A 27,181-nucleotide genomic window follows, 5' to 3' on the forward strand; every position below is an offset into this window, starting at 1 on the left:
TTGATATTGTATTCTTCTCTTTCTTCATAATATTACATTACATAAAAGAAACTCGTTTTACATGTGAGGGAGTGAGATGAGAAAAGAAGTTACATTAAGAGATTAAAAGAGAGGCACGACACGCAAGTCGTATTTTAAAATCCCAAAACAAAATAAAGGAAAACTAAGACCATAACCGATCACCACAAGACAATAATAAAAAACACATTATTATTATTAACTTAAATTTTGTTAATTAATTAAAACCAAATTAAATTTCGGCGACCGATCACACTAAGCAGAGTTAGCCGGCGGTTCCGCTGCTCGGTCATTTGATGAACAATTCATTTGAAATCGACGTCGTTTTACGCATCAACACTTGATACTTTAAAGCACAACTCTTGCGCAGTCACAACCCTAATCGCATAACTCTTTGACAGCATAACCCTTGTGCCGTCATGAATCCTAACGCACCAATTTCAGACCGTCAAACACACCTCGATTGTTAATTCAGTATGATTGATCAACATGTCATTGCTTCACCATACTAATGTCGGATCAAGAAGCAAATGACCATTGATCGCTAAAAGGAAAACAACCATTAAGTGTTTGAATGAACGAAACAGAAATAATATATCATATATACCGCATTTTGCATCAGGATTACTTATATCATATATATAACTTGATCGATCTCAATTGTGTAACCTATGGACGATCGATGTATCGCTACTTCACCATACTAACATCGGATTCCGAAGAATAGTCAACATCAATCATCTAAATCGTACACACATGATGCTGAATTTAATTACTCGTTTATTCTTTGATTCATTCTGTCTTTTAATCGTATTAATACAGAAAATACAGAAAATAAACAGCTATCAGATGCATGGTTTCGTAAGTGGCTCTGATACCAATGAAGGAGAAGAGCGATCCAAAATACAACAGAATTTAAAAAATTTCCTCCTTTAGTGATCCTTACGAATGGGCATGATCAGTGATAGAATCGTTACCTCTTGTGGCAATTGAAACCTTTGATGCAGATCTACGGAGCGATCACGAATGTTGAATGGTGATAATGCCTCTACTCAGTCCACATGAACAGATTCCTTCAATCTCAGTGCTAGCTGCTACGAATGAAGGCTCTGAGTGTGTGTGTGTGTGTGTGTGTGTATGTGTGTGTGTGTTGTGTGTGTGTGTGAGAGAGAGAGAGAGAGAGAGTGAGTGAGAGAGAGAGAGAGAGAAAGAGAGAGAGAGAGAAATGAAATTGCAACTTCACAAATGCTTATGCACAAGGGTTCTATTTATAAAACCACTTGTGTGGACTGCAAGCTAAAAATCTTACTTAAGTGTATGTGGCCCATATCTTATGATATGCCAAAATTACTTAAGCGTGTGGTACCTTACCATATTTCGTATTCTACTTAAGTACACCGTACCTTACGATGTTCTACAATTCACTTAAGTGCACCGTACCTTACGGTGTTCCTTAGTTACTCTATCTCTCATCAATCCGTCCTTTTGTGTGTGACCCTGTAGGTTTTCGAGACATTAGCAATCATATTAAATCACGTATTTAACATAATAAATAATGAGTGGTATCTAGCAACACATCACTGCTACCCAAGACACGAAAATGTCATGTGATATGACAAATCCTTTTGTGATAACACTTATGTGTATAATTACCCTGTTACCCTTATGTCTATATTGAACATAAGGCATAGACCGTGTCATCCTTGTCCATTTTAATATTGGGCCTGTAGACATTTATCCTATTACGCAGGATGGGCAAATTCCATCTAGGTCACTCATGTCCCTCAGCATGCTTCGTGGAGTACCCATCAACTGTCTTTATGTTCATCTAGTTACGGACAATGTTTGATCAACAATAAGGCACTCGACTCTACATCTAGGGTACATAGTGGTTTCAGGTCAAAGGGTGGTATACATCATTATCACTGTGAGAATAACTTATGACACTTAGCATAACATTCTATATAATATTCTCATAGCGGGTCAATCCAGTATAAATATTACTCTCAATATTCATACTTATGTTTAAGACTTGATAACTCCTTATCCATGATCCATGAGATGTGATCATCAGTCTATATACATAATAGTCTTAATGCTTTAATGTTATCCCACTTCACAATAAAGCTCGACTACGGATACTTTAAGAATAGTCTCCTTATGTTTAATGGGATCTCATGATTAAGTCACACTTGATACTAGCTATTCCAGGGACTTTATTAAACAAACATAATAAAGAAAAAGCCTTTTATTATTAATAAATAATTCGATACAAGTACCAAAATTATTGGCCTCTAGGGCTTACACCAACATTGACAACATCAAAAATAGACAAATAAATTTATAAGAAGTATCTTGTATCACACATATTCCAATATAACACACAAAGGCATTTGCAAAGATAAGATCATCAATAAAACATCACTCACATAGAATGATGTAAATATTGAAAATGCTTAAACATAAATAAAAGAACTTAAAGCAATAATATTACATGGTTTCCACAAATCATGCCAAATAATATATACAACAAATATGAAAGATGAAGGATACAATGCAATCAAAAACTCTTGAGTTACTTCAAAAGCGACACGTTTACGTGACATATACTTTTGGTTCTCTAGCAAGGTGATATATAGATTCATCATCAATCAAACCAAAAACAGATATGTTATCACAACAATGACACACTACATGAATTTTGTTGATATTATAACATGTTCAAACATATTTCATGCCAGAATAGATAAACAACATTCTCACATGCATCATGCAATAACTAATGATAGATACCATGCTTATGCACAAAGAACACATTTCAAGTATGAAAGAAGAATAACATAAAGTCATTATAAGCATAAAAATTGACATACATCAATTGAATTTTTTGGAAGTGAACGTTCATGAAATATTTCATATATCAAAATAAAAGACTATATGCTCACATATATGAGGTCATACCAGTTAGAGATCACTGTATATTCTGACTATGATTTTGCTGGATGCCAAGACAGTAAAAGATCCACTTCAAGTTATATCTACATGTTGGTTGGTGGTGCAGTTTCTTGGCGCAATACTAAGCAAACTCTTACGGCTTCATCCACCATGGTAGCGAAGTTTATAGCATGTTAATAGGCATCCAACCATGGGATTTGGATGATGAATCTTGTCACTGGGCTACGAATGAATTGAAAGGTCACTTAAGTTATATTGTGACAACAAATAAGCCGTCATGTATTCTAACAATAATAAGAGCTCGACCAAGTCAAAACGTATTGACATCAAGCTCTTAGTTGTTAAGTAAATGGTACAAATAGACAAATTTCCATATAAAACTTGAGGACAAACTCCATGAAATTAGATCCTTTTACAAAAGGTCTTCCACCCAAGGCCTTTCATGAGCACATTGCTCGCATGGGTGTTGTACCGTTAGAGGAGTCTTTGGTTTAGTGGGAGTTAGTTGATTATGAATTTTATGTTATGTGTTTGGTATTATGTATGCATACTATGATTTTGGATACTTTCCGATTCATAAAGTTTGATATTCAATAATTTACATTTTATACAATAAAGTTATTAAATAATCTCACTAAAGTGAAGTATGACCAGTTGAAAATTGACATATACATACTAAAGTCATGTGATTTTCATGCTGCACATTTCATGATGGATGTATGTCATTTAGTTGTGTCACTATTAGTGATCATTGAAGAGTTTTGTTATGATTGATATGACGAAAATCACATTGATTTTGTATACGGACATGACTAACGGCCGAGATACTTTGGATATGCTTAAAGAATACAATGGTAAATTTTGAGCTCATAAAGTGTAACAAATGTGGAAAGTTACATATGTGACCAGTGGGAGATTGTTAGAATTTTTGGGTCACAAATGTAATATTGTATGTGTTAGAGCCATTATTAATTGGTAAAAAATGCAATCGTCTAATTAATATTAAGTATGTGGTTAAAAGCATAAATATCATGAAATATGAGATTAGTGTATAGATATTATAAGTCAATATCTAATTTGATGAGTGGTTAAATTAAAATATTGAAAACTAAGAAATAACTCTAAGGTTATCTATAGGGGTTATGATCCCCATTTGTAGAGCGATTGAAAAATACGGCTCATTAAAAAAATTCACTCTTCATCCTCATCAGATGAAATTCAATGAGTCATAAGAAAAACTCTACAATTGGAAGATCACATATCCGATATACGTCAACGATTTTCAATGGCAAACTCAGATACGTTTTCATTTTTATTTCTATAATTGTATTCCGATATGGGTATAAGAGATATGAGTTGATCGCATATCTACCTCATAGATATTTGTTTATAGCTCTATTCTTAATTCCTATATAGATAAAAATCATAAAGTTATAAATAGATCTGACATAATAAATCAACAGTTTTATGTTGCAAAATTTTATATTTAAAATAAGATTAGATGAAAATCCATTACAATTTATATGAAGGATGATTTTATAATAGTTTCTTGCTTCATCTTTTCTTTTATATTTAATTATTTATTTGTTAATTAAGAAATTTATTTCAAAGTTTACATGATATTGCGTTTTCTAATTATTGTTTTAAGTTTTTATAATGAACTTAGCATGAAAAATGTTTCTAACTTTTTACTCTATGCCATACTTCATAATTAACATGCAAATATATAATTAATTTGATAGAATAGATTTTTAATTTAAAAGTTTTGATGGATAACAATACTAAATGTTAAAGCGTTTTGCCCAATTTGGTTTTTTTTTTCTCTGCTAGGGTTCTGAGTGAGTCCCAGCGTCGTGACTGCCACCGTCCGGCACAGTGACAAAAGAAAAGCTTCTGAATCTTGTGGTTGTATGCGTCGCCAGATGAGTATGGTTAGCCTAATTTGTCTTTATATAGAGCGAATCAAAATCTTCTATGGGGTTTCATCTGATTTTGGTTTAAATTTCTAACTCAAGGGTTAAGGACCTCATCGGTAGGGCTCCTACGGTGGAATTCTGCTTTCAATTTGTTTATTTTCCTTCTTGTATGGCTTCAATATATGCTCCTTCCTCTCAAGGTGTGTTGTGCTAACGAGTTTGACGCAATCTTTAGGGTTTATTCTCACAAACCAAATTGAGAAAGATGAGGATCATTTAAATTGTGTGTCCACCAAGGTTAAGGAATTTGAAGACCTTTTCGCTACAAATGGTGGGAAAGAAGATACTGCTGATAAACCTTCTCGATTGACAACTATATCCTCTAAAAATATAGTTACAGGTGATTCCTCGAGGAATTTGGGTTCTTCGAGAGATGATGAAATGGACTTGCAAGACACTGATGATGTTTCACAAGTTATCAGGGTGGAAGAAAAATGGATTGCTGGATATGAATGCCCGGAGTTCATCCTATCAGAATTGGAAGAAAGATGCATAGCCAAGCCTTGGGAGCAAGGTGTCATTATTAAGATGCTTAAAAGAAGCATTGGATACAGGGCGCTTGAAAACCGATTGCAAGTCATGTGGGCCAAATGGGGTTTTTTGAACATCATTGATCTCGGTCAAGAATTCTACCTGGTTACCTTTACTAATCAGGAAGATCAAGCCCTCGCGCTTCTTGAAGGATCTTGGTTGATTTTAGACCACTATCTCACGGTGCGTGAGTGGAGTCTAAACTTTTGGCCCTCGAAAGATTATGCCAATCAACTTGCAATGTGGGTGCGATTATTGGGTCTTCCTATTGAGTACTATGACATAAAGTGTTAACTTTTATTGGAAATAGAATTGGAAAAGCTATTAAAGTGGACAAGAACACCTTATCTAGAGAATGAGGGAAGTATGTGCGCCTATGTATTCAAGTAGACCTTACTAAACCCTTGTTGGCTATGTTCGCTATCAATGGTTGAAACTTCAAGGTAGAATACGAAATGATCCACCTGCTTTGTCTCAATTGTAGTAAGTATGGGCACTCGGTGAAGGGATGTGAATCTCATAAAGAGTTTTTGCCTGGAAAAGATGGAGGGAACAAGGATAACCCTTATGGATCAAATATCAATGAGGAGAATATGTATGGCCAAGGAATAACTACTGGACTTTGGACTACTGCCCAGAAAACCAAAAAAGGTAGGAGAAACAAGCAAGACAGTGCTAAGGAGGATACCTTTGATTAAAGACATAAGAAGAGTGCTAGCTCGAATGGTTCAAGGTTCTAAGTGTTGTTTTAGGATAACCAAACAGAAAACCATGTTAAAGTTTGTGCTGAACTGGTGCATTCTCATTAGGACAATAACAAGTATGATAGTAATGTCCTTTCACCTACTAATTATAGCGATACAAATTTCTCAAGGAACAAGTAATTGGAGAATACTTTTGTGTAAGATGCTCATCCCCACAAAGGCCCCAACAAATCCATGGTTAGAAGAGCAAAAAAAGAGAAGAATTTCGACAAGCTTCTGATGATAGCCTCAAAAGGAATTCTAGAGGCGAAAGATAAGGACCGAGTGCGGGAAAAGACCAAGGATAACCTTAATAAACTTTTGGAGGAAGAGACTATGGAAGAAATTATTAAAGTAACTCAAGTCAACTCTCCCCAATTTGACAATGCTAATCAAGACAATGTAAACTTCCATGCACAAAAGTCCAATTTGGAGCAACTGGGCCCTAAAGGGATAAGAGCACAGTGAACTATTGGTAATGTGGAACATAATTCTACCTTCTCAAACTTACTGAATTCCAAATCTGATAGCATAATTATGGCATCTGGAGACTCCCCTGAGCAAGTTGAGGAAGTTGGATCAGTTGATGAGGACATGGAGAATGGCAAGCTTAAGGTCTAATTTGGTTTCCTATTTTCTTATTGTGTCTTATTATTAGCAAACCATTATCTTTCCTTTTTTGGAACTGTCGTGGGGAGATCAACAAAGCTTTCTTCTATGTCTGCAATTATTATATCCTTGATAAACGTCCTGACATCTTGATTATTATGGAAACTCATTCTGACCCCGAAAAGTTAAATAGAAGTTTTGCTAGACTTGGTTTCTCTGGTTTCGCCTTTTCGGACTTGAGTAGTTTTGTTGTAGGTATTGATATGGATTTGGAAATCATATTAAATTTCCATATGTCATCCGTCATACGGTATCCGTGTAATTTAAACGGACAATCACATTTTTTCGATCCTGTGACATCTTGTTTCAACTTCCTAATTTGTGGTTGGTATGTGCCACTTCTTTCACATCTCATTGTTACAAATACTTGTCTTCTATCCGAACCATTGTCACACCTTACGATTACAATGCCAAACCCCAATTTCCCGGCCTCCATGCGGACTCATTATATCATATGTTCATGAACCATAATCTCTTATTTATTTGTAAATCATGCACGAACATCTACGTCGAAAACAACCAGTGGATCACCCGATTTAACATCATATAGTTTAACATAATCATTCACTTCATTCGGTTTAACATTCATCCTCACAATAATTTTGGGAAACATATTCAGACACATCATATCTAATACAACAAATAACATAAAAACAAACTTTAAAATTCAAAGTATCAGGCAAATCGGGAGATGCATATTCGGACCACACCAAACTTTGTCCGAAAATACATATTTTTGTGTTGAAGATTTGATTGAGAATGAAATGAACATTTTTAAGGACTTTGAAAATGAAATATGTTTAAGCATGAAGAAAAAGATCATGCAACATGGTGTTTCATCCAATTTTTCGTTTGACATTTCTGAATAAAAACACCATAAACGAATACATGAGTTATTTTAGAGATGCATCTCTATATACACCAAAATAATATACAAATATATGTTTTCGAATCATATTTTATTCAAATAAAGTGGATATCAGACCGACGGAGATTTGTGTGATTATAGATACATACATAAATGCATTTTCAAATACATGAAAAATATTTTTAAATTTTCAAAAGCGTGACGCACCCTTATAATTAAAAATATCATTTTCTTTTTTCGGTTTGACATGGATTAAATCAATTTTTAAATTTTATTTTAGTATAAATCGAATATAATCGGGGAATAAATGGAAACTCTTGAGTTAAGTTTTTTTTAGTTTATCCAAACTTAACCTTTAAAAATAATGTTGTTTCTTTGTAAAAATTAATTATTTTATTTTATTTGCCCGGCCTACTATTCCATCACTTTTTTCTCCGTTCATCATGTCCGAACCTTCCCAGTCCCAACCTTTTCCCAATCATGGCGGCGTAGCCTGATTCAAAACCCTAAACCCAACCCTTCACTGCCCCGTTCCTACCAAACTCCAATGGCTACTGCACTCGCTCTCAGATTCAGATCCAATCTAACCCGCACCGCCTCACTCCTCATCTCCTCTCTCCATCCACCACAATTCAAACCCTCGCCGCCACTCTTCTCTTCCTTCTCAATCACCCCTTCCACCCCCCTCGATTCCACCTCCTGGTTCTCCCTCTCAACCCACCGTTTCCTCTCCACCGCACGCCGCCAACCTACATCGCGGCCTAAGAAAACCATCGACATCGCCGCACGCGCTCGACAACTCCAAGCCAAGCGTCTGTGGACCTACGGACTCTCATTTGCGACGTTCGCCGGTTTCATCGTCGTCGTTCTAAACAACTTCCAGGATCAATTAGTCTTTTACGTCACTCCAACCGACGCAATAGATAAATTCCGAACTAACTCTACCAAAGCCAAGTTTCGATTAGGCGGTTTGGTTCTCGAAGGAAGCGTTGTGTATCCATCTTCTTCTCCAGGTGTGGAATTCGTGATCACCGATTTGATTACCGATATAGTTGTTCGCCATGAAGGCTCTCTGCCTGATTTGTTCAGGGAAGGACACTCTGTTGTTGCTGAAGGGTTTGTGAAGCCTTTCACAGATGAAATCAAAAAAGATAATTCTTTGAAGAAAGTTTCTGCGAAGGCTAGGAGTGGAGAGTATTATTTTTCTGCTACTGAAGTTCTTGCAAAGCATGATGAGAAATATATGCCTAAAGAGGTTGCTGCTTCAATTGAGAAGAATAAAAAGATTCTTGAGGAAGCTAATGCTGTGCTTGAAGTGAAACCCAACATCGCTTCATAATTTGATGGTATTGCTCAACTTTGAATTTTAATTTTATTGAGAAATATGTTACAATGTTGTGATTTTTTAGGGGTTTGGATTGGATATTATTTAACTATACGGAGAATTTTTTTATATAATAATTAGGAGGAACACAATGCTAAAAAGGAAGGGGATAATGGAAAAGAGATTAGAAAATTTTGATTGTTTATGAGGCTATTGTTGTCATGTTGTTGTAATGCATTATTTTGCTCAATAAGTATATACAGGTGATTAAAGAATGTTAACTTTTGATTAATTGCAAAATTCGAAAGGAAATATGTTTGAGCTCAGTGTTGTTAAATGGAAGCCATGATGCTGCCTTGGCATGGCAGATTTTTGGGCCACTGGCATAGCCAATTTGTGAAGGAGAGACCGCTATGGCGGCACCTTAAGCTGCAATGGTGTGTTAATATGGCAGATTTTTGGCCTTTTGTGATCGACAACACTATTTGAGCATGAATTTAGGTTTAAACTGGTGTTGTGTAACTTCCTGTGGTAGTATTGTGGGCATGATTTGTTAAAACTGATAATTGCTCTGAAATCTTTAGCATTGCCTGTTAGACAGTGTTGGTCTCATAAGTCTGTCATATATTGCACATACAATTAGAGTCTGCTTCTCAAGCAGCTTTTGAATCTTTGATTGTGAAACTCGAATGGGTGTAATTTTTGGCATCATAATCTTAATTAGTTGAAATAATGTCGTTACATAAGCCAAAGTTACAGGGTAGGATTTTATAATATAGAAAGAAAATAAATTATAGTGTTTGAATAGTTAAGATGATCTAGTGAAGAAAAGATGTGAGATTCTCAATGGAGAGAATCCATTCCCCATCTTTGGAAGTCTTCTATTCTGTTAGGATTATTTATTTGTGATATGTTTTTTTGAGGAATCAATAGTTTCCAGCTTTGCTGTCATTGTTTAGACCTTCAACAAAATAATAGATCAATTGCAACGCATTGTGATAAATACTTTTGTTTCTTCAAACTTTTGCTTAATGATTTTACATTGATAAGAAGCTTGAAGATATAGCTCTTAAGTTCCTAGGTTTATTCCCAATGGTTGTATTATGTATGTGTATTGTATGATGATGAATGAGCTCTTTATTAAGGGAACTTGCCAAAGGCATCCTTTAGGATTTTGTCTAAATTATTAGATTATTTAGGTAGTAGATGAACATAAGTTAATTACATTTTCACTACTCTTGTTTTCCATGTCATTTTTCTTGTGTCGATCTCATTGTGACATTATTATGCAGCTGCATTGCGTGTACTGTCATACTTGCCATTACCTTACTCTGCTTTGAGCTGGCTGTGGGTGATACCAACTCCAATAAGGGATGCTGTGTATGATTATATAGCAAAAACCCGGTACAAATGGTTTGGCAAGGCTGAAGATTGTTTGGTTTTGCAAGAGAAGGAGCTGCTTGAGCGTTTCATAGATAGGGACGTAATGATGAAACGAGATTCCTAGTTTTAATAACTGCTGCCTCATGAATCATGATAGATTAATTAACACTAATGTAACAGTTATGTTTATGTTTTGGTCCAATGAAAGGGCCTCCACAAGTAGTAGTATCCTTCACCCAACATCAATCACAAATTGTTTTAGTATATCTTTAGAATTATGTGAATAGCAAAAGAGTAGATTTATCATTCATCTTATTTAAACGCTTTCTAGATGCTGTATTGTGCAGAATTTGGAAATATTAATCAAACATCACATTATACACTTCATTTGATGCTGTATTACTCTTTATTTGTTATCTATATACAAATCATTCTTTGATTACCCGTATGGAATGGAGGTATAGGGGAAAAGCAATCTTCGTACCTCAAAAATAATATGCCTGTTTGACTTTTTGTATAAATCCTATAGAGGGAGCATTATCAGAAAGAAAAAAAGCATAGATTTATTTTAGTCTCTGAAAATAATGTGGAACTCAATTTAGCTCCTAAAAACTGCTAGTTTCACTTTGCAGACCGGTATGCTTATACTCATGTGAAATAAAAATTCATTTCCATTTACAAGAGTACTTAGAAATTATTTATTAGGGAACCTTGTGATGGTGATGTTTCAAAGACCTCAAATCTTCAAACACTTGGGATGAATCAACAATGAGTGCAAAGAGTTAGAGTAGCTAGTAAGTGTGGAATCGGTGGCCGATATGACCAATTTAGTCGTCTTCGTTAGTGTTAATTTTGTTTTCATATTTATTATTTATAATAATAATGTGATAACAAAAATAACTAGATCAACTTGAAAAGAATTATTTTTTTGATTTGTTTTGAATGTTCATGAATGAAATGTTTTGGAAAGATTTTGGAAAGAGATGAACCGTATTTTTTGATATTTGGAAGGTTTGTGATCTCATCATTTTTCCTAATAATAACAAATAATAATGAATTTATTTTTTCAATAACTAACCATAATTAATACTAATAATAATACTTGATTTTTCTTGTTTCTTTTTGTTTTTTACAACAACATCAGTTGGAATTTTCTCGATAATGTCCTTGATGAAGTTAGTTTTTCTGTGAAGCTCAAGAATTTGATTATGATGGTTGTTACTTTGGTTTCGCTTCGGGTGTTATGAAAGGTCATAAAGGGGATTTCTTTGAATCTAAAAAATGCCTTTGCCAAGGCGATCCTCTATCGCCCTATATTTTTGTGCTTTGTATGGATAAGCTCTCATATCTCATCCATGATGTTGTAGCTTATGAGTCTTGGCAGTGTCTGCATATTGGTTAATGAGATCAACATTTTGCACCTTATGTTCGTTGACGATCTCATCCTCTTTGGTTTATCTATTGAGCACCAACAACAAGTTGTTTTAGACATTCTTTACAAGTTATGTGATGCTTCTGACCAAAGAATCAACATGGATAAGACTAGCATACTATTTTCCAATAACACTCATGGTTCGGTCAGAAAGAGACTTACTACTAAGTTTGGCTTCAAATAAACTGTTTCTTTGGGGAATCACCTAGGGGTTCCTATCACGGGTAAAACTCATAAGATCAAAGACTTTCATTTCCTGATGGACAAAGTCCAAACTAAGTTGACAAACTGGAAGTGCATGCGGTTATAGAAGCTTTGGCCACTTATCCATGATGTCCATGGTTGTCTCTAAAGCTTGCCTTAAGAAATTCAACATTATCAACGATCTTTCATCTGGGGTGACACTCAAGATAGGAAGCATCTTCATTCGGTTAATTGGAATACGGTGTGTAAAGTTAAGAATCAACGTGGTTTGGGTTTGTGTAACCTCAATATTATGAATTCAACTTGTCTTGCCAAGTTGGGCTAGAATTTCAAATCTAGAAATTCTTCAATTTGGGCTTCAGTTATGAAGTATAAATACCTTTAGAGGAAGATTGTTTCTGGCAGAATTATTGCTAAGCTTACGGATTCTTATCTTTGGAAAGCCATTGTTAAGATGCGTCCTAAGATTGATAGTTTTTCCTATTGGGAGCTTAGAAATGGGAATCCTATCAATGTGTGGGATAATCTATGGGTTGTGTCCATCGTGTTTCTCAAAGATCCTAATTTTGTGTGTCCTTTCAATTTGGAGCACACAATTAGTAATCAAGTTTTCCTCTATAATTTTGGTAGGTTTCTGGCCCGTAGGATTCAAATTGTGAGCTTTAAGTCGCCTTCGGGTAAGTGGTGCCCCTTCCATTTGGTTGGATTTGCCTCAACTTTGATGGATCGAGTAAGTCTTTTGGTGTCGCTTAATGTGGGGGGTTGTTTCGTGATAATCTTGGTCATTGGCGTGGTGGTTTTCATAAATTAATCAAGAATTGCAATAACTTATGGGTAGTATTGGGGAGTGATTAGTGGTTTGGTTTTTGCCCGACATCATAATTTCTCCAAGCTTGTTGTTCAAGTGGATAATAAATGTGTTATGGATTCTCTTGCTAGGAAGGTTTTCGTCTTTAGTCAAGAATCTTCCCTTGTTCGGCGCATCATATGTCTCTCTAATCATTTTGAAGATGTTATTTTTAATCATATTCCTAGAGATTCTAACCATTGTATTGATATTTTTTTTTGACTAAAATGGAGCTTATTCCTTACATGGGGTGATGACTGGTTGGAAGATTGTCCGTCTGAGTTGTCTTTTTTAATCCCTAGTCTTTTTTGTTTGTGTCGTTGATCCTCTTGTTATAAAAAAATAGATTATTCATTTAAGTGTTAAAAATATAGTTAGTTTATGTATTTAAATTAATTATAATTTTATCTATAAATTAAATTGATTAAATTTTTAATTAAATTAGTTATATTTTTACACTAATTAATAAAATATCATAAATTATTGAAAATCCCCCAAAATCTATGAAGAATTTTAATCAATCTTGATGAACAAGATTGCTATTACCCACATAATAGCAATGAAAAAGGAAGAACAATGAAGAAAGAAAGAGTACAAAAAAATGAAGGAGAAAACTATGGAAAATTTCTTATTCACTTTGCAACTGCAAAAATACTCTGAATATAAATGTTATGAATACTCTACTCATCTCGTTACAAAAATAAGAGTTACTCCATCTATTTATAGATTTATGTTAACTTGGACCTCAAGATAAAACCCAAAACTATAAAAACCCAAAATAGTTAACACTACTAAAATAGGCATAAGTCGAAATCTTGTGTGAGGCAACATGTTTCGACATTTTGACACACTAACACAACTTAATATATTAGGTGATTCGATACTTCATTGTTTCTGTCGAACAATCTGATTCGACACAATGAATTAAAATTCAACACAAATATGTATAGAAAGAGATATACAATCATCGCTCTATAATAAGTGTCCATCTATAGAATATGTCTATATTTTTTTAAATGATTAGATAAAATGCACATGTTTTTACTTTTATAGACTAGTACGAGTCTTTCTTTCTTACAACTTTAATTCAAGTAAAATATACAACTAACCGGCTTGAGTTAAACACAATTCACAAGGACTTTTTTAATAACCTGGTTTTATCGCTTATGAAACACGATAACTTATACTATATATTAAAAAAATGAAAGATATTGGGGTCTTATCGTATTTTGATTATTTGGAATATTATAAAAATAAATGGATTGTTACACTAGAAAACATACACGAACACATCAAATATATTTGGGTCTATCTGATAGGTGTCACTATATTGTGTCTCTTATTCAATCAATGTCTGCAATGATAATACAATATGGGTCCATCTACTACTACTATATAGTCTATATTAAAGAAAAACGAAAAAACACCATTGAAATATGTGGTGGACAATGTCGAGTCATTTTGGCATGTTTTGTATGGTCAATAGGATAATGATAGTGACTCTCATCCACTCATCCTAGCTATATAGCACTCAACTTTTTTTTTAATAATTATTTTTTGATACGTTAAAGTTTTTATCTGCAAATTAATGTATGTTTTTTAATGTTTAATATTTTTAAGTTTTATCGCTAAATCTATATCACAAAAAATAAGTGATAATTTAGGTTTAATATATATATTTTTTAATTTAATTTTAAAATGTATTTTAAGTCTCTATTTGTTTTAAGAAAAATTATACTAGTATTAAGGAGTATAGGGATATTCCAACTCATAATTACAAAATATTAATTTCATTATATGAAGCGTAGTAATCAATATGTATTAAATTTAATCCTAATAGCAAGTTATGGCCGAAACAAGAGTTTGATGGTAGGTATCCATCTCTTCACTTACTCTTCTCATGTCTCTTTTAAAGAGGATTGCATTTCTCTTGAGCCACAATCTCCGGCATGTTTTCAACCAAATTATATTTTTTCTATGTTTTGCTATTTTTCACTTAAATCAAAGGAAAATGATAAAAAGTGTACAATGACTTAATTTTTTTCCACATTTAAAATATTCAACAAAACACATATAGTCTACTAGATTACAACATAGAAATTACATTGAATAATAAGTGAAATAAATTTTTTTATGCGATATAATAAGAAAAATATACTTTAGTTTAAATATTTTAACGTTAGCTCTGACTCCGTCATTAATGGTATTGATTTTCTGTAAAAGAAAATAAACTCTAATTAATTTATTCATTTAATATTCATTGTTAAATATAATTTAATTATATTGTCTATTAAAATCGATGCTAAATTCATTTTATATTATTTATTTAATCTTAAAAATTAATGTTTTCTTTGACCAACGCTACTTTTCTTAAAAAATAGACTAAATTTTTTATTTATTGATTAAAATGCTAATATTGGCCACTAGGTTATTCCCCATAAATTTTATACGTAAAAAAATTTCATTTCCCCACCTCAATTTTTTGTTCCTCCTCCATAAATTTTGTTTTCATGGTCCTATTTTTTTTTTAAAGCAAAAAATTAAAACAAAAAACATCTCTCTTTTTTATTTTTCAGAAACAAACAAAAATTAAAGGGTTTTCTCTACTTTAAACGAAAAAACCTCAGAGCAAACCGATTCATACATCTTTTTAACCGTTCACTCGTAATGGCTCACAATCAACATCAACATCATTGTCTTAATCTTGTTCCCTTTTAGTAATCGTCTTCACTTTTTCCTCAATGGCTTCTCATTCTCCCCCTTTCTTTGTTATTGCTCAAAATATCAACCCACAAATTTATATTTTCTTTGATTATCAATTTTTAGTTATACCTTTTTATTTTTCACTTTATGGTCTTTTATTTATTTCAAATTTTGATCGTGTATATTTCGACGCTTCTATAATTAAATAAGGGTTTGGGGTTTGTTTTCTTTTTTCTTAGTTTGTTAGATTTTGTTTTTATCTCTACATGGACAATACAATTTTCTTGTGTGATGATATTTTTTATAAGAGTTATCTTTTGATTGAATTTTTGGGGTTTATAAGCGTTTCTTGATATTATAATGATTTTGAGGTTTGACTTTGATATCTTTTTTTTCTTTGCTTTGATTTCTATTTGGTTGTGTGACAAAGGATTGATTAAGAAAATTTTACCCTATACCCCTACAATTGTACCCATACCCCTACATTTAAAATTTTTTGACCAAAATACCCTCATATAAATAGGGTATATTTTCCATTTCAAAATTTTTTTACCATTTTCGTTGAAGACTTCCGGAGAAGAAAATTTTTTGGCGTTTTTGCATTATATACCGGAACACTTAAGAGTAAGTCTTCCGGTTTGAAAATGGTATACCGGAACACTTCTCTTAAGTGTTCCGGTTTGTTGTTTTTTTTGGACACTGAACCGGAAGTCTTCTAGAAAGTCTTCCGGTTTGTATACTTATATACCGGAACACTTTCTTCAAGTCTTCCGGTTTGGATGATGTGTACCGGAACTCTTCTTTGAAGTGTTCCGGTACGTAATTTTTTTTTTTTTTTTTTTTTTTTTTTTTTTTTTTTTTTTTATTATTTTTGCAGTGGTTCGAAGAAGAGGTGCAGATGGCCGGATTTCAGTCCGCACGTTAGACCGGGGTGCATCTTCATCTGCAGCTGCAGCTGAGCCGACTGGATATCCAGGAGGGCCGTACGATACATCGCTTTTGGTGAAGTACGAGCATCATGTTGCTCGACATATATGGTTCGGTGAGGTAAGTAAACGGACTATATTTGAAAATGAATAATAGTTGAATATTTTATAATTTGTTTTCTAATATGTGTTTTAATTGTTTTTAGGAAAGAGGACCAAAGAAAGAGTTGAAGGTTGCCGAACATGGACTGAAGTTGAATTCTAGGGTTCCATTGGCTCTTCCACCACAGATGGAGAGTTGGGTATCTAGATCCGGTTTAGCTTCACTGCAGAGAACGAGTCTGAACAAGATAGACACAAATCTTGTCTCTGCATTTGTGGAAAGATGGCATCTAGAGACATCTTCATTTCACATGCCGTTTGGTGAAATGAGCATTACTTTAGATGATGTCGCATGTCTACTTCACTTGCCCATTAGGGGTATCTTTTGGAGTCCTCAGGATGTGACTGAAGAGCTAGCTGTTGAACTTGCTGTGGACTACCTAGGAGTGTCACAGAGTCAGGCACAGTCACATGTTCGGAGCTGCAGGGGGTCGTATTACAAGTTGGAGTGGTTATATGATATATTCGTACATCATAGGGCTGCTTCCAGCTGGGCATATGCGACTAGAGCATATCTATTGATGTTGGTGGGTTCCACCATATTTGCTGATAAGACATTTACACTTGTAGAGGCACGATACCTCCTCCTGTTTAGGGACTTGGATGGATGTTCAGGATATAGTTGGGGAGCAGCTGCACTAGTTACCCTCTACCGATATCTTGGAGATGCGTCCATGTACAGTTGCAAACAGCTAGGTGGATATCCTACTCTCCTACAGGTATATAATTTAATTTTGTTAATTAAGTGTTGGATTCATTTTAAAAATATTGTAACTTAATTTGTTTTATTTATTATGTTTTTATTTTGTAACAGTGTTGGATTCACGAGTATTTTCCAACTGTTGGAAAAAGAGGGGAGAATTGGAATCCTGCTGGAAACTGTGGTCTTCCCCGAGCGATGAGATGGTCATATAGACAGGGAGTCCTGAAGGTCGATGATTTACGACCTATTTTGGACGAGCTGACACCTACCGACGTCATCTGGCAACCATTTGAGGATCATAGAGCATGGCGTGTATTTGATGAGATATGTCTTTACAGGGGCTGTTTGAAGTGGGGTGAAACAGTTGTTCCATACTTGCCTGATAGATGTTTACGTCAGTTCGGGTATAGACAGTATGTTCCATCCCCACCTCTGGATTGTATGATGGCGACGGATATTGATGTTGATTGGATCAGTTACCATCAGAGTGTTGTCGATGTGATCGGTTCATCTTCCGTGGCCACCACTCCATCTGAGGTAGTAGACGGTTATCTGGAGTGGTATTATCGTGTTTCCCATCCACGGTTATCTGAAGGTCGATGATTTACGACCTATTTTGGACGAGCTGACACCTACCGACGTCATCTGGCAACCATTTGAGGATCATAGAGCATGGCGTGTATTTGATGAGATATGTCTTTACAGGGGCTGTTTGAAGTGGGGTGAAACAGTTGTTCCATACTTGCCTGATAGATGTTTACGTCAGTTTGGGTATAGACAGTATGTTCCATCCCCACCTCTGGATTGTATGATGGCGACGGATATTGATGTTGATTGGATCAGTTACCATCAGAGTGTTGTCGATGTGATCGGTTCATCTTCCGTGGCCACCACTCCATCTGAGGTAGTAGACGGTTATCTGGAGTGGTATTATCGTGTTTCCCATCCACGGTTGGTCCCTCCCCATCGTGACGCTCCTAGAGAGGTACCCGTTCCTGTATATGACGCCGGGCCATCTGATCCTGATTGGGCTCGTGTATCTACATTGATTCGTCGCTATCTGAGACAGGTTAATGCTGAAGAGGAAGATCCACAGTTTTCTGATTTATTTGAAGCTTTGCATATTTCTCGTTCACATTGATTATATGTATTAAGCTTTGAATATAATAGACATAATAATATAGATTTCATGTTTTGATTACATATTTATGTTTTGATTACATAATCATGCTAATACAGGTGTAAGTAATTGCCAATGTTGCATACGTCCTGCAAATCCTAGCATCCAAGTAGTTGCTATATGAGAACGAAATTTCTTCCAATCTAATGTGACCGGTGGCAATGGAAACCCCTCTTTCATGTTAACCTGATAAAGTAAAATAATTAAAAGATTAAGTCATATAACATAAAATATTAACTGGAATAATTAAAATATTTAGACATAAAAATACATACCTGAACCCAATGATTCTGGTTAACAAAACCAATGCAATAAATAGAGACATTTGGTGAATGTGAACTTGTCATCGGAAAGAAAGTGATGCACGGATTGCCTAAACAAACAAGTACAACATTATAACGATTGGCTATCAAGTAACCCATATCTGGTAGACTCATCCATTTTTCAGGTGGCTGTGAACCAAACGATTCTATCATCAAAGATTCTCTCACAGCTGACAACCGATTAGAAAATAACTTGTCATACAAAGTTGACCTATCCTTGTCTATTAATTCCAACCCCAACTCTCTGCGAACCATTGACCAACCATCCTCACCATATCCATGCAATGATGCAATGACTCTAAATCCACAATTACCATCTGATTCAACATTAACTACATCTTCAATGTATGACCTAATATGATTAGGAAATTGAACAATGAATTGTGGTTGCTTCTTTGATAATTTGATCTTCTTCGAAGTCAGCGACATGTTGCTTCTCATCTGTGGTCAACCTACCAATAAACGAATGACCTTCTAATCTATCAGGTAAACCATGATTATGTAACCCACATTTTACATCAATCTTCCAACCAGATCCATCTTTCGCCGGAGTCGACCTGATTTTAAATGGACATCCACATTTCTTGGACGCACTTTGGGTACCACTATCACTAATCTTGTGTTTCCCACCTTTATCACAGCCAAATATTATTTTGTTACTTCTCCCTCTCTTCCCCGTTTTAGTATCTGAACGACTGATAATAACAGTTACTTTATTGTCGATTCCAACCTCTTTAATCCATCTGATAACCTCTTCTCGTGTACCAAATCTTTCCGTCGTCATAAACGCATCAGTAGTATCTACACATATTTTGGGAAGATTTTCCATTTCTGTAAAAAAAAAAAAAAAAAAATATTAAAAAAAAAAAAAAAAAAAAAAAAAAAAACACGTACCGGAAGACTTAAAGAAAGACTTCCGGTACACAAAAAAAGCAAACCGGAACTCTTCTCCAAAGAGTTCCGGTATGCAAATTTTTTTTGAAATTTTTTTATGTGAACCGGAACTCTTTCCTTAAGTGTTCCGGTTTGTTTTTTTTGTGTTCCGGAAGTCTTCCCATAAGTCTTCCGGTTTGCAAAAATACATACCGGAAGTCTTTTTGCAAGTGTTCCGGTGCGAGGGGTGTGAAAGTGTAATTTTTGGAATTTTCAACTGAATGGTAAAAATGAAATGGTAAATTGGTTAAAACCAATTAAGGGTAAAATGGGAATTTTTTAATTTTTGTAGGGGTATGGGATTAATCGTAGGGGTACAAGGTAAAATTTTCATTGATTAATAGTTGATTCTATTAGGCCCAATTTAGTGCTTTTTGCTTTGTGCTTTTGTGTACTATGATGGATTCGTAAAATAATTTGTGGAAAAATACATGTTATGTTATTCAAATTATAATTCCAATATAAACAAGTTTGATGGTTTATTGCATGTTATTGGATTTATGATGAGTTATGTTAATCATAGAGAAATCATACTATGATTATCTCATAAAGGACACCGAAAGAAAAATAAAATAGTTATTAATTGATATATTTCTAATCAAATGTAATAAAAAAATTCTAACAAAAGAAAGAAGAAAAGATAGGAGAAAGAGTTTGATGGTGGTAGCTGGTGGAGGAGAAACAGAAACAGAAGAACCCTAATGTTTATGTTCATAAAGAAAAATTAGCGGTCAATTAACATGAAGGAACAATGAGATTCATAAAAGTCTCCTTCTCTGTCCATAAAAAATAAAAAAAATGGAATCACCAATGAACCTTCCATCAAACCTTCTTCTCCTCCTTCCCTCGTGTAACTTCTCATTCTTTATCTTTCTCCCCATTTAAATCTTCTTCAATTTATTATCAAAGTTAATACCAAATTTAGTTTTAATTTTATTATTGTTGTAATTGTATTTTTGTGTGTCGAATATGATCACACATGTTGTTTATTTATATGCAAATATGATCATACACAATAGGTAATAATATAATTTACACTTATGACTAATTGGATATCAATCAATACTAATTAATTGATAATAAATTCTTAACACTCTCTCTCAAGTCGGATAGTATATATTGTATGATTCGAGCTTGTTATAAATATAATTCACTTGAGAACTCTTGAGAGACTTGGTAAACATATCAGCTAATTGATCTTCAGATTTGAAAATGTATGTGGTTATTTCTCTTAACGGTACCTTGTCTCTTATATAGTGACAATTTATTTCTATGTGCTTGGTCCGTTCATGGAAAACCGATTTGAATGCAATATAGAGTGTCGCTTGATTGTCGCATATGATTTTTATGGCCTGAAGGTCTCCCAACCTAAGTTCTTTGAGAAAACTCTTAAGCCATGCAAGTTCCCTTGAGATTTCTGCCATAACATGATATTAAGCTTCAACATTAGATAGTGCAAGTATGTTTTGTTTCTTGCTCCTCCATGAGATCATATTTCCTCCAATAAGAACATAATATCCAAAAGTGGATCTTATATCTGACGGTGATCATGCCCAATATGCATGTGAATAACATGTGATTTTAGCATCACCCATGTCTTCATATAATAGGCCTCTTCCTGGTGCATTATTTATATATCTGAGAATCCGAATAATTGCATTCCAATGAGTATCACAAGAAGCGTTCAAGAATTGATTCACAATGCTCACTACAAAAGTAATATCTGGTTCGATGATGGTAAGATAATTGAGTCTACCCATTAGACGTCAATATCTTCCAAGTTCTTCCAATAGCTCCCTCTGACCCGAAATAAGCTTGTTGTTGGGATCCGTATGAGTATCAATTAGACGACAGTCAAACATACCAATTTCAGTTAGGATGTCTAATACATACTTACGTTGGTTAATTATAATACATGATAAGGAATGAGCAACTTCAATACCTAATAAGTATCTGAGTGAACCTAAATCTTTTGTCTAAAAGTTTTTGAAAATATGAGTTTTGAGTAGCTGGATACCCTCTGTATCATCTTCATTGATAAAAATGTCATCAACATAGACCATAAGAAATATGTGTTGACCGATGGTGGAATGAAGGAAGAAAACAGAGTGATCTGCTTCACATCTAGTCATACCAAATATATCAACGCATAACTAAAGCGATCAAACCAAGCACATGGAGACAGTTTCATCCCATAAAGAGAGTGATGAAGCTGACAAAAAAATCTTGAATTTCCATGAACAGTAAAACTTGGAGATTGATCCATATACACTTCCTTCTCCAACTCTTTGTGTAAAAAGGCATTTTTAGTGTTCATCTAAAGAAGTTACCAATAATTAATAGAAATTGTTGCAAGGAAGAGACATACTGAACTAATCTTGGCCATTGGAGAAAAAGTGTCACCATAAACAAGGCCAAATATCAATGTGTATCCCTTGGCTACCAAACAAGCTTTAAAACGATCAATTTGACCATATGGTCCAACTTTCACTGTATAAACCCTTCGACATCCTACTATAGTTTTGTCTGAAGGTAAAATAAAAATGTCCCAAGTATTATTTGAATGCAAAACAACCATTTCTTTCACCATCCCATGACGTCAATTGGGATCAGTCATAGTTTCACCCGTAGACTTAGGAATAAACACAAAATCTAAAGCATACATAAAAGAAACATAGGAAGTAGAGAAACAGTCATAATTTAAAACACAAGCATATTTAGGATTTGGATTGTGAGATCTAATACCTGATCGTAATGCTATTGGAATGTCAAGTTCAGGTGACGTAACTGGAAGAATAGTTGGAGCAGGAGATGGTCGTGATGGATCAATATCATCTATAACTTATGATGGACGGGGTGCCCATCGTTGTTAGACCTGCAATAGAGGTTTAATGGGTGTAGGGATGACTTAAGGGATATCTCGAACATCTAAATTACAAATCTCATCGGGTGACACAGAGGCAAATAAAAAAAGGGAACCTTCAAAGAATGTAACATCAGAGGAAATAATGTATCGTTGAAGTTGAGTACAAAAACAACAATATCCCTTTTTTATATGTAAGTAGCCTAGAAAAATAAATATGAGAGATTTGGTGGAAAGTTTGTCTTTACCTGGACTAAGATCATGAACAAAGCATGTGCAACCAAAAACTCAAAGAGGAATGAGGTAGAGATCATATTGCAGATTCAAGATAGAGTATGGAATCTAATCTTGAAGGGTCGATTAAGGCATTTGGTTTATAAGGTCATATGTTGTGATGAGAGCATCACCTAAAAAACAAGAAGGTGCATTATGGTGAAGTAAATTAGTCAGTGTGGTTTCAACTAAATGACGATTCTTCCGTTCAGCAACACCGTTCTATTGTGGTGTATGAGCACATGAAGATTGGTGAATAATTCCTTGTGATGTTAAAAAAGATTTAAACTGGGATGACCTATATTCATGAGCATTATCAGTGTGTAAAATTTTAATGGAAGTGTTAAATTGGTTTTTAATTTCAACATAAAACTCTTGGAATACACGGAAAACATCTGGATGATTTTTCATTAGAAATAATCGAGTGCATCGTGAGAAATTATCGATGAAAGTTACAAAGTAATAATATCCTAAAGTAGACTTCACATGACTAGTACCTCAAATATCACAATGAACTAAAGCAAAAGGTGATGCAACACTTTTACGTACTCGTTGAGAATAAGTACTACGAATATGTTTGCCTAATTGACAGGACCGACACTCAAAAGATAAAACTTAGAAAAACTAGGAACTAAAAGATGCATTTTATTAAGACTAGGGTGACACAAACGTTGATGTGTAAGGTCTTGAGAAGAAATAAAAGCACATGCCATCGGTGAAGATATATGATATAATCCTCCATATTCACTCCCTGCTCTAATCATCTGTCATGTACGTCGATTCTAAACACAAACAAAATTATCATTAAAAAAGACTGAACAATCAAGACTACGATTAAGCTTGTGAACATATATTAGATTAAAAGGATAACCAGGAATATAAATGATTGACTCTAAAGACAAGTTTGGATGCGGATGTGACTGACCAAAACTTTGAGCTTTGATTTTAGAGTCATCCGCTACAGTGACAAAAGGAAAAGAATTAGAATAATACAAGTGAGATAAAAAGGATTTATTCCCAATTATATGATCAGAGGCGCCAGAGTCAAGGACCCAAGGACCAAGAGAAGATGTAGAGACAAAGGCTATAGGATTACCCGACTGAGCAATAACGATATATGATGGTTGATGAGTTACTTTGAATTAAAGAAAATCATTGTAATCAGCGACGAGAATAGTAACGTTTTTATTTATATCCGGTTGAGCAACGACAACAACCTGTGGTTGTCGTTGTGGTTCTCTTGCCTTTGTACGACAATTGGCTTCAATGCGACCGTAACGATTGCAATAGTTACAACAAATACCATGACGATGCCCACCCCGTCCTCTGGTTCGTCTACCACAACCATGATAGTGGGAACAAGAGTAGATGAATTAGTGGGAGATAAAGTAGAAATTGGTCCAAAAGCATGAGGTGTAGCCAAATGTAATAGTTGTTCACTAACTGCTTCATAGTTAGGAACATTGAATCATGATAAAATCTGGTTCCAAACAAAATCAAGTTCTGATGGTAGTCTAGAAAGTGCTACGATCATGAAATACTTACTTTGTTGTTCAACATAAGTTGTTGCATCTTTTGTAAAAGGAATTAGGGTTGTTAAATTTTCCTTTAACTCATCAAGCTTACTCAAATAGGCTTTCATATCCATATTCTCCAATTTCAAATAGTTAAGTTTGGTGATGACACTGTAAAGATTATTGACATCATTAGAAAAACTTTTTTATCCTTTTCCCAAACCTAAAAGCAAGTGGATAAGGCTTGGTAATATGCTTGAAGATTAGTTGATATGGAAAACCATAACATAGTGCATAGAGAAGCATCTGTTTGTTCCCACTTATTGCGTTTGACAACGGGAATACTATCTGATTTTGTAGTTAAGTGATCCTTATATACTTGACCGTGAAACCACATTTTGACAACACCAACCCATATGTTGTAGTTGGTTATTCCGGATAGTTTCTCACACGAGATAAGTGGAACCTTAGTGAACATGATAGAATCGGTATCTCCCATGATATTTGATGGCTAGAAACAAAAAACTGATGGCAAATCTGGAAAGAGCACATGGAGGCACTGTCAACGAAGAAAAAGGCGGTGGGAGGGGCAACAGGTGGACCAGCAGGAGGCAGCACAGTTTTTGGATTTCAGCCGATTGGAAGGAGATGAATTTGGCAGTATGATTATCTCACCAGAAGGTCTTTGGGAGCGACAACGAGGCTCGTGACAGTGTAGTGGCTGGCCGAAAATTTATGGATAAAAATAAAATTTTGGTTAGGGAAGTTTAGAGAACGTGTTAGTAGAGAAAAACAAGGAAAGTTGAGGCAACCCTAGAAAAAAAGAGATTTTCAAGGTTTGAAACTTCCATCACCAAAAAAACTCAAGTGTTTCAACTTAATCAAGGTATGTGGGAGATTATTTCATGATGGGTGTTAAGATTAGGGATAATGGTGATTCTCTTAGCCCATTTTTCTATTATGATTGAACTACGCGAGGTTTATGCAAAACTTCCATGATTATGTTAATTGTAGATTCTGATTTTGCATTGTTGATGCTGATTCTGTTATCATTGATATGAAATTCATGTAAATTTTGCTAAGAATTTGATTAATGATTTTCATATGATATGCGATTAATTGATGAAGAAACATGAATGTTTAATATGACATGTGTTAGATTGATATCCTTTGATGTGAAATCTCTTGCTTATTTATGTAAATCGAATTTTGGATTTTATCTTACATGAATTGGGAGAAAATATGAGGTTAGGGTTCGTGTTCATGAAAAAAACACAAAAAATCACATGTTACAACAGTGATAGACGCCACCTGAGTGACAGTCCAACCATCATTGCACTAGAGAAGAAGACGTCGGGCTTTTAGTGATGACGGGCGTCAGCCATGTGACGGTCTAGCCATCAACGCCTCATGATGAACGTAATTTCCTTAGACCGTCTAGTGTGAAGGATCACTCAATAAAATTACTATGATATACATGACTTTGATCCACTATTTAGGACTTCGATCCAGTGTTAGGATTGGTACCACATGCATGAGAGTTAAGGAAGTAAACATTGCATAATGAAATTGTATATTATGCATATGTTTTGACTGAATATGTTTGTTATGTACTATCATTGTTGCTTATACACCATTTTAATTGTGGAATGTATGCCCACCTCTTTCTTGTCTTTATGTTTCTACCTTTGTACTTTGGTGCAAATAATTCTCAGGTTGTGACTGAGGAGTGATATTGTTGTTTTATGGAGGATGACGTAGTTAGACTCTTCAATAATTTATTTATGTGTTATATTCGTCGTACCTTTTGTCGGCTTTTTAGTATTCATCATGGTTTCGCCATGATATTGTAACATTGGGATGAAATGTCCTTGAGTTATTTTTAAACTAATTAGTTATGCTATGTTTTTTTATTAAAATTTCACATTAGAATTTGATAGTTAAATGTTTTGTTAATGTGACACCATAATATTTGTCAAGTTTTTAAATGAAAACATGTACATTTTCTTACACACTAACTTTCACTCTTTAACCCACTTTAGGAAATCAATTTGAGGGCCACATAGTCGTCATTCACCTTTTAGAAATTTAAATACCACCCCAGATTTAAAAAAAAAATTATAGTCATGTCAAAAAATTACACATTTGAACAGTAAAATTACTATCAACATTTTACATAATGAACTTGGTTTTTTTAGACTCCTCACTCAAATTACTAAACAAAAATTTGAAATTTTTACTCAACTAACCCAATTTTTCAAAAAAATTCCCAAAATAATTCACTTTTCATATTAATTCCCAAACTACCCCACTTTGAAGAGGTGATGTCAGATGAATTGATGCCTACTCTCTAAGTTAAAGAGGTGGTGCCAATTGGATTGGCTAGTGCATTTGGTGTTGCCAATTCAATTGGCGCCCATGTGTAAAAAAGGAGAGGAGGCGCCAATTGGTTTGGCGCCTCTGTGTATTGTGTAATTGTTTTTGAAAAACAATATACGTTTTAGATAAAAATCAAAATTGGACCAATTGATATTAATATTAATATGCGTTTACATAAGAATACCATAAAGACTAATGTCGTTGACCGGGATGACCTAATCGACCTGTGGTACCACATCCCCTAGCTACCCGAACACGTGACCCTAACCCAC

General features: G+C 34.4%; 3 protein-coding genes across 3 annotated transcripts; 2 read left to right on the forward strand and 1 right to left on the reverse strand.

The window, feature by feature from the left end:
• The first annotated feature begins 8,106 nt into the window (after positions 1-8,106).
• LOC127100538 (cytochrome c-type biogenesis protein CcmE homolog, mitochondrial) lies at positions 8,107-10,854 on the forward strand. The gene is made up of 2 exons (XM_051037754.1): positions 8,107-9,106; positions 10,377-10,854. The coding sequence occupies exon 1, from the start codon at positions 8,308-8,310 to the stop codon at positions 9,097-9,099; it is 792 nt and encodes a 263-aa protein (XP_050893711.1). The 5' UTR covers positions 8,107-8,307; the 3' UTR covers positions 9,100-9,106; positions 10,377-10,854.
• A 5,717-nt stretch (positions 10,855-16,571) lies between these two features.
• LOC127107529 (protein MAIN-LIKE 1) lies at positions 16,572-18,062 on the forward strand. The gene is made up of 3 exons (XM_051044809.1): positions 16,572-16,700; positions 16,786-17,460; positions 17,556-18,062. The coding sequence occupies exons 2-3, from the start codon at positions 16,870-16,872 to the stop codon at positions 18,045-18,047; spliced, it is 1,083 nt and encodes a 360-aa protein (XP_050900766.1). The 5' UTR covers positions 16,572-16,700; positions 16,786-16,869; the 3' UTR covers positions 18,048-18,062.
• A 506-nt stretch (positions 18,063-18,568) lies between these two features.
• LOC127107530 (uncharacterized) lies at positions 18,569-19,348 on the reverse strand. The gene is made up of 2 exons (XM_051044810.1): positions 18,900-19,348; positions 18,569-18,810 (listed from the first exon to the last, which is right to left on the reverse strand). Exons 1-2 carry the CDS (start codon positions 19,200-19,202, stop codon positions 18,670-18,672), a joined length of 444 nt encoding a protein of 147 aa, XP_050900767.1. The 5' UTR covers positions 19,203-19,348; the 3' UTR covers positions 18,569-18,669.
• Between the last annotated feature and the right edge of the window lie 7,833 nt (positions 19,349-27,181).

Source organism: Lathyrus oleraceus, chromosome 7, assembly GCF_024323335.1.
Source record: "Lathyrus oleraceus cultivar Zhongwan6 chromosome 7, CAAS_Psat_ZW6_1.0, whole genome shotgun sequence".
NCBI classification, from domain to species: Eukaryota; Viridiplantae; Streptophyta; class Magnoliopsida; order Fabales; family Fabaceae; genus Lathyrus; species Lathyrus oleraceus.